Source organism: Microtus ochrogaster, chromosome 7 (genome assembly GCF_000317375.1).
Source record: "Microtus ochrogaster isolate Prairie Vole_2 chromosome 7, MicOch1.0, whole genome shotgun sequence".
NCBI lineage: Eukaryota > Metazoa > Chordata > Mammalia > Rodentia > Cricetidae > Microtus > Microtus ochrogaster.
This window is the reverse complement of record NC_022014.1, coordinates 69,767,184-69,776,099: the sequence shown is the minus strand read 5'-3', so window position 1 is coordinate 69,776,099 and position 8,916 is coordinate 69,767,184. Positions and strand designations below refer to the sequence as shown.

The window sequence follows — 8,916 nt, the reverse complement described above, 5'->3', positions numbered from 1 at the left end:
CAGAACATGAAGTAGGATCAAAACCCAGTGCCATTGTCCTTGGCTTCTCATCATCCCTCATTGTTCGCCATGTTCAGAGAGTCTGGTTTTATCCCATGATTTTTCAGTCACAGTCCAGCTGGCCTTTCTGCTGTTTATGTATTTGGGCTTTTTAGAACTGAACATTTCTTTAAGCCCCAGAAGCCATCTTGTTTTTCACATTGTGCTCTAGAATGAAACTGTCCTGGCTGTGCTAGTGACTTGGATTGACAACATTTTCATTTAGTGTGACTGATGAGGCATCTTGTCCTCTGGAGCCATCGTAGCAGTTATGTATGTAGGGATCTAAGCACATCTGCATGTTGAGTATGACTGGAATATTCCCCCATCCCATTCACCTGAGTGCTGCCCCATGATCAGATTGAACTGTTCTGTGGTAATTAAAAAGTTCTTTTCTTTTTCAGGTTGCACCATTACTCAGATTTCTAAAGATTTTTTTTTCAAGTAAGAAAATTCTCTTTTAAAATAAATACCATGAGTTTTAGGGTTGTACCACTGATGTCATTTGGTAGAGGTACCATACTGACTTAGCCCTGTTTCTTTGCCCCTAGGTCAGCTCTATATCCTCAGTTTAGGGGAGTTGGGTGCAAATAGATCAGGAGCTGGTCAAATGACCTGAACCTTCATTGGAATTTACTAATCCCAATCACAGTGGTCTGCCTCCTCTTCTGAGGTCATGTTTCTAAAGTGCATTCAGTAATTGTCATCAGAACTATAGTTATTAGCATTTAACCTACAAAACAGAATAAGCCTATCAGAGAAGAATGAACAGAGTTACAGTTTGTGTGAGCTTTAAAATTCTTTGACATGGGCTATTATTAAGTGGTTTGGCCTATTGCATAAAGAGATTTTTGCTGGCCAATATTTAAAAAAGTATGTTTGGAGTGGTTCTGACACTGAGATTTGCAATTTGTCTTTTGCCATAGTTGACTGTGTGGCTTTCTTAGAATTATGAGTACTGAAGAAGCTACAGATAAGATTTAATTAGAAAAAAAAAGATAGAATTTTGAGCAGTTTAACCAGAAAAAGAATGCATTATAACTATCTTGCCACTCAAAAATGTAACAATAGTACATACACATTGCTTTTGATGAGCAGTTATAAATCATCTATGTAATTTTTTCTATTTTCCAGATCCAGTTGAACCCATCTCAGTACATCTTCCCAGAAATTTCCTGGAGTATGAGATAATATATGGATAATAACTTGTGGAATTCATGCTTAAAATTAGCAGCAATACCCTAATAAATAAATGTATGATAACTTTTGTTTGAAAATAAGCGTGCATGATTCTTTCCAGTCTCTGCGTACACACACATACAACTTAGATGCATTTCCTTTAAAACTGAATGAAGATGGATGCTAAAAAATTATCCCACGCTAGCTCAGACTTGAGTATAGTAAAGAATTATTTATTTATGGGCAGACTCACAGATCACAGTCCTCTGCACGAATGAGAAACAGAAACTGAATCCAGCAGCTGGGAAAGAGAACAAGTGCATGCTTTATAGTATAAGTGGCCACGCCCAAGTGGACTGGTATCTTAAGGGCTACTGGCTGAAGGAGTTCCTACAGCAACTAAATGTAAGAAATTGGGAACATCTGTCTGTAATAAAAAATGATATAGGCAGATAGTTTTGTATCCCCTCTCCAGTGCACAGATCTGTCCTGGTTTCAAAAAAAGGCTTTTAAAACTACCTCTTCACCCATTTTTTGTTTGTTTTGAGACAAGGTCTCTCTGTGTCATGCTGACTGTCCTGTAACTTTCTATGTGGGCCAGGCTGGCCTTGAACTCACAGATATCCTCTTGGCCACCTGAAGGCTGAGATTAAAGGTATATGCTCCCACACCTGGCTCCAGCACCAAATCTTTTGGTATACATACAGTTTTACCACTTACTAAGGATAAAAGCAAGCTTGTATAAGATGAATATGTGTGATTATTTTTACATAAAGAATTATTTCTTGAACTGGGCGCATAACTTTAATCCCAGGACTCGGGGATGGGTAGTGGGTGACTGGGGGTGCAGAGACACTCAGATCTCTGAGTTTGAGGCCAATCTAGTCTACAAAGAGAGTTCCATAACAGCCAGGCTGTTAAAGAAACCCAGTCTCAACTCCCTCCCCCAAATAATTACTCTTTGCCGAGTATTTGATACTGCAGTACACAGTGCATTTCAGTGTTCTTCAGGATTGATAATTTTGATTTTGTAATTACTGCTGAGAATATTGTTCTATATAAATACATTATAGAAAATCTTAGAAGTATATGTAGGACTCTTGGGAGTTACTGGAAATTCTGTCCTAATCCCAAGCCAAACCATCTATTATTAAAACAATTTTTTTTTACTAGAAATTTGCACCCATTTTGATCAAGTTTACCTCTCTTTAACTCATCCAGATTTATCCCTCTTACCTAACTTAGTGTCTTTTTTTTCTTGTTCCATTTGTTAATTTATTCTTTCAGCAAGTGTACTTTTTCCCCTTTTTTATTTTTATTTTTTAAATTTATTTATTTATTAAGGATTTCTGCCTCCTCCCTGCCACCGCCTCCCATTTCCCTCCCCCTCCCCGATCAAGTCCCTCTCCCTCATCAGCTTGAAGAGCAATCAGGGTTCCCTGACCTGTGGGAAGTCCAAGGACCGCCCACCTCCATCCAGGTTTAGTAAGTTGAGCATCCAAACTGCCTAGGCTCCCCCAAAGCCAGTATGTGCAGTAAACAAACCCCATCAAGTGCAGTTGTGCTGCCTGTGTAGTCTTGGATGTGTCTCTTCACTGTAGTGTATGTCACTTACCAAGGGCTACACTTTTAATAACATGAACTCTTCCTCTCCCAGTAGCTTTCAATTGCAAATAGCACCTCTACAAGTGGGGTTATTGCCCACCTCTTCTCCATGTTGGGATTTGGTCTGGTTGCATGCTGTCATAACTACTGTGAGTTTGTAACTCATGCTGTCCTGCTGCTTCTAGAAAACATGGTTTCTTTGTAGTTTTCACTGCCTCTACACTTTCTGCCCTCATTTCAAGAATAGTCCTCAAGCCTTGGAAGGAAGGTGTTGCAATGCGGTCAAAGGAATGATGCAAACAGTGCCTTGGGGAACTGTGGGAGAGTTTTGGGGGAGGACTGTTGGTTTTCTGCCTGGCTGGCTTAGACCCGAAGTAATCACACAGAAACAAATCACTGCTTGGCCCATTAGCTCTAGCTTCTTATTGCCTAACTGTTACATTAATTTAACCCATTTTTATTCTGTATATCGGCACGTGGCTGTGGCTTACAGGGTAAAGTTTTTAGCATCTATCTCCGGGGGCTCCATGGCCTCTCTCTGACTCCGCCCTTCTTCCTCTCATGTTACAGGCCAAGCCAGTTCTTTATTCATTAACCAATAAAAGCAACACATAGACAAAACGACCTCCCATACCAAGAGAGGATTCAGGAAAACAGCAGAGGGCCTTTTAACCTCAAGTGCATTTTGTTTCCTGGATTGTTTTGTATGTGATTTCATGTCTTTTGTGACAAATACTTGCATTCATTTTCTAAGATGTTTATTCTTGTTGGATGTCAGAACATAGCTATAGAACCCAGTCTGGTCAGTGTACCCTGAATCTGGATACGGTTTGCCTTTTATACTATGTCGGATATAATCTGTAGTACAAACCTGACAATTGTGTTTAAATTTGTCCTGAGAAAGTTCTGGGAAAGAGTAATTTTATACACTAATGTATAAAAGTGCACTGAGACTGAAGTAAAGTTGTTTACAGCATTAACTAGTCCACCCCATTCTTTCAGGTCCTCAAATCCCAGGCCTCAGACAGATCTTGAGTTGACAAAAGATGACAGTTGAAGGGGTATAGTAAATATGTTCTATTGAGAGCATTCTGCATTCTCTTGTTCTCTGTACCTTGACCACTTGTGTTCTCTGTTAACCATAAATAGAAGCTTGTCTGATGTGGGTTGAGGCATTAATCTGGGTGTGATGGTGAAGCATTAGGAGTCAGGTTAATACAAAGTTCATTTAGCATGCAATGCATTTAGACTATAATACACATTGGAGAAGAGCGTCTTGATGAATGAAGGTCAAACCGGATAGTTACACACAGAAAAACACATGATCTTGTCTCTTACCCTGCACAAAATGCAACTGCAGATGTATCAAGAACTTCAATGTAAGACCCAATGCTCTAGAGAATACGTTAGAATTCATTGGCACAAGAAAGGATTTTTCTGAACAGGACCCTCGACAGCATAGACATTAAGACCAACAAGCATACAAAGCTAAAGGACTTAAGATCTGATACTTTAGGGAATACATTTGGACTCATTGGCCAAGGAAAGGACTTTTTAATGGGACCCCAACAATGCAGGCATTATGACCAATAAAAATACATGGACGTCTTGATACTAAAGCTTGAGTACAACAAGGGGCAGCCTACAGAATGGGAAAAAATATTCTAGTTGAACATTTGACAGGGTTAGTATCTAGACTACAAAGAAATGTCAAAAAAAACCCTGTTTAAAATAGGATATGGATCTAGGTGAGTTTTCAAAAGACAACATCCAAATGGCTGAAAATATTTTTAAAATGTTCAACATCCTTGGCCATAAGGAAAATGCATTGTTTAATGGTTTATTAAATGAGTCAGCAATTCAGTTTTAAAAATACTCATTGGAAGCAATACAGTCCAAAGATAAAGCAATTTGATTCTTACTGAAAAATAACAGGAAAATATTGGCTCTCTGTTTTTCCTAATTAAGTCATTGCATTTCTATAAGAGCAGAAAAATTTGTATATACAATTAAAAAAACACCAGTTGACTGAGCCAATACATGGGACAGCATGGTAGCACACTTGACCAAGTGCATGCATGTTTAAGTGTTTAAGACTAAAACTTCAGGGAAGTTATGTAATGCAGTAGATATGAGCACCTCCAATTACTGTTATTTTTGGTCACTGTATATTCAGAAAGTTTTTACTCTTGCCAAATATTTTGCAACTGATGGAGTCAGCAGTTACACGATTCCATGTGGGGTCGACATCTGGTTGACATGTGTTTTAGGGTTTCTACTAAAAGTTAGGGAGTAAGCTCAGGTGGCTTCATGGAGTTCACTTTAAATGTTCTATCTAGAAACTAGTACTAGGGGCCTTACGCAGGCTAAGTAAGCATGGTTCACTGAACTGTAGTTTCAGCTTCTCTTTCTAGAATCTTCTCTGGCTTCCAGCATCTTTCTCAAACTACATGTTCTGGGAAGATGAGTTGTTATCTGGTTGTGATGAGCTTTCTCCCCACTCCCCTTTTAGCAAAGAACTTCATAGTAAGCTAAAACTTCGAATTCTTGAAGCCTATGGCCTGTGTTATTTTTCCTTTAGCCGCCAGGGCGCAGCAGTGGATTGTGTGCGTCTTGAAAGGCAAGGCATTTTTGTAGCCTTTCGCTGTCACTTTGCTCCGTTAAATTACGACTTGTTTTAGAAATGAACACCAAACTGTGTATGGGCTTATTTTGTGTGTGTGGTTTTCAGGTACCAGGAGTTTCAAGATGTACAGGAATTTATTTTTATAGACTAACGATGGAAGTAGAGTTTAAATTTTAACTGTACTTCATTAAAACCTCTGGATCGATTTTGTACTCTACTAAGAGAGTGAAAAAAAAAATCTGTTTTAACCTCCAAGGCAGAGAGGTACTGTTTGTTCTACAGGCGTACTATTGAACCTGTTTCTTGCCTTTTACATTTTCTTTCCTTCAGTGGACATTGGGCATTGAGTCAGGCTCTCGTTGCTTTTCCTTATCATCAGAACCAAGCTAATTGTTCAAGGAGACTGGAGAGAAACATATGAATTCCTTCACACTGGTCTGTGTTTGCAGTTGCTATTGCTAGCATAACTGCAACTTAGTTCCTGCTTTGGAGACAACCATCATTAGCTGTAAAGTAGTGATTTGTTGTATAGAATGACTGGTCTTTTAAAGAAATGTCCTGTTCTTAAATTCTAGGTGAAAGTTGTGTGCCTTACTAGAAGGGAAGTGTATGGTTGTTTAATGTGCTTTTGATGAGGATAGGTAACCCCATCCAAGCTGCATAGAATGACTGGATGAGCTTCAGGGGCTGTGACATGTATTTCTGTCCCTTTGTGGCTTCAGCTCGGTATAGAGGCAAGTGTGAATGCTTGCACAAACCTCCAGAGAACTCTAAGGCTACTTGCCACCAACTCAACTGCATCTCCATGCCTTCATCACATGAACAAAACCTTGTTACTCTAAACAGGAGGAAGTGATGCTGAGCAGGTGTAGGGAAAAGGTAGAACGTGGGGTGAGAACTCCGGAGCTGTGCCAACTGACATCCATATATATACTGGATTTCTTGTGATTCACAGTGCTGTAAGGAAAGTGGCACTCTGATTTTAAAGGACAGTAGATGGAGGCTTCCAGCAGTTGCACACCCAGTGCCATACCCATTGTCTACACAGACCAGTGAGCAGGGAATGCATAGCCCGAGTGTGAGCTATTGAAACACTAGAGCTTATGTGCTCTGCTAAAGGATTTGTTTCATAATGCATTTGTACTGTAAATTGTGTAGATAATTTGTATACATATGTTAACACTGGGGTTGCATTTAATATGCCTTACTTAAAAAACAACTGCTGACAGCGTATAGCCACTCCAAACACAATTCTTTTTTTATTTTTTAATTTTATTTATTTATTAAGGATTTCCGCCTCCTCCCCGCCACTGCCTCCCATTTCCCTCCCCCTCCCCTGATCAAGTCCCCCTCCCTCATCAGCTCAAAGAGCAATCAGGGTTCCCTGACCTGTGGGAAGCCCAAGGACCTCCCACCTCTATCCAGGTCTAGTAAGGTGAGCATCCAAACTGCCTAGGCTCCCCCAAAGCCAGTACGTGCAGTAGGATCAAAAACCCACGGCCATTGTTCTTGAGTTCTCAGTATTCCTCATTGTCCGCTATGTTCAGCTAGTCCGGCTTTATCCCATGCTTTTTCAGACCCAGGCCAGCTGGCCTTGGTGAGTTCCCGATAGCACATCCCCATTCTGTGCCCTGCCCTCCTCTCTCAAATTCTCAGTATCCTTATCCTTAACAGCTGTATTGCTGCAGGCTCTTGAGCTAGGTAGTAAGACGCCCCCTGCCCCCAAGACAGGATTTCTCTGTGTAACAGTCCTGACTCTCCTGAAACTTGCTCTGAAGGCCAGGCTGGCCTCGAGCTCAGAGATCCACTGGCCTCTGTCTCCCTAGTGCTGGGATTAAAGGCATGTGCCACCACCACCCAGCAGTAAGACTGACTTTGAACTTGAGATTTTTCTCTCTCTGTCCCACCTAGTTACCAAGCCTTTTTCCTTCTTAAAATAGCCTCTCCCATCTATTGCCACTTTCCCAGTTCTCACCTGCTCTCAAGTTGAACTTGAGATGCTATTACATCTTTTCCTATTTCACATTCTTCCATCAGCTCTCCACATTGCAGCCAGAGATGTAAGAAAATATGTTTACGGTGGGAAACTTGAAACATGCAGAAAAGATCAGGGACATGTATGCATCACTCATCTTTGGTAATTAATAGCTCACATCAATTGGACTGGCTATTTTGCAGCCAAGGGAAAACTATTCCATCACTACGTAATTAGTATGTGCAGAGATGTGTTTTAAAAAAATATAAATCTCAAGATGGGTGTGGTGGTGCATGCCTGTAATCTCACACTCAGGAGGCTGGATTAGGAGGATTGAGAGTTTGGGGCCAACTTAAGCTACACAGCTACACAGGGAGACTTTCAGGAAAATATTATTTATACATATATACACAGTACTCTCGCTCAGAACCCTTCAACAGCTCATCTCTTCCATAGCCTTTAGTTTCCCCCTAGAAAGAGAATAAAGAAACACAGTTCACAAGCCCTGCAGTGATTCTGTGCTGTGCAAGCATTAGACCAATGCTTGGACCATTCTCAGTGAATGTTAGCCACCATCCCTATAATGGTATAGTCAGCTGCAAGATGAAGGTCAGCTCCTTAGTTTGGGAGAAGGCCCTGTGACTTAGGTCTTTTCCTACCAGGCTTTCTTTCTGCTCCACAAGTCTTGAGGTACTTTTAATCTCCCAGAAGAAGCCTAGCTGAGCTTTCCTCTGTGTCTTTGCTGTTGTTCAAGTATTCTGACACGTTCTTTACCTGCTTCTCAAATACCCATCCAGAAAAACTCAGTAGGGGCGCCTCACCCCACCATTTTGTTCAAACGATAAACAGATGGATATTTGCTGTTATAGTACACTACCTTTTATTGTACTTGTTGGTTACCACTAGATGTTATTGTTCATAATCAAAAGAGTAAAAAGTGGTATGTAGTGTTCTTGTCTGTCTGAGCTGTGAGTTTGATTCTTTCTATTGAAAAAAAGACAAAAGATATGATTCATGCTGTATATAAGAAGTTTATACCCAGGATTGAAGAGATAGCTCAGTGACGAAGAGAACCTACTGCTCCCGCAAAGGACCCAAATTCAGTTCCAACCACCTGTGGCTGGCTTCTCATGACACCAGCTCCGTGGATCTAACACCTCTGGCCTCCAAGGCATCTCAACTTCCCACTGCATAATTAAAATAAAAGTAAAGAAGTTTATACTGGTTCCCCAGGGAAAGCAGGAACCTGTCTCCCCATGTTGAGGTTGTGGTTTTAACATATTTATCTCTGCATTTACTCCCCCGCCGCCAGAGCTGAGCACTGAAGCCGGGGTCTTGCATTTGCTAGGCTAGCACAATCCCTCACCCCTTCCATATATTTCTGTTTTGTTAGAATTCTACTGCACGTGCTGGCTTTGGGGGGGCCTGGGCGGTTTGGATGCTCAACTTACTAAACCTGGATGGAGGTGGGCGGTCCTTGGACTTCCCACAG

At 40.9% G+C, this 8,916-nt stretch overlaps 1 protein-coding gene across 1 annotated transcript in view; it reads left to right on the top strand.

Annotated features, from left to right (window-relative positions):
* Utp18 (UTP18, small subunit processome component) overlaps positions 1 to 1,316 on the top strand; it is a 25,511-nt gene extending 24,195 nt beyond the window's left edge. Inside the window, exons 13-14 of the mRNA XM_013347553.2 lie at positions 444 to 483; positions 1,174 to 1,316. Of these exons, the coding sequence (XP_013203007.2) occupies positions 444 to 468 (25 nt within the window). The 3' untranslated portion in view covers positions 469 to 483; positions 1,174 to 1,316. The remainder of the gene's footprint in view (positions 1 to 443; positions 484 to 1,173) is intronic.
* The last annotated feature ends 7,600 nt before the right edge of the window (positions 1,317 to 8,916 follow it).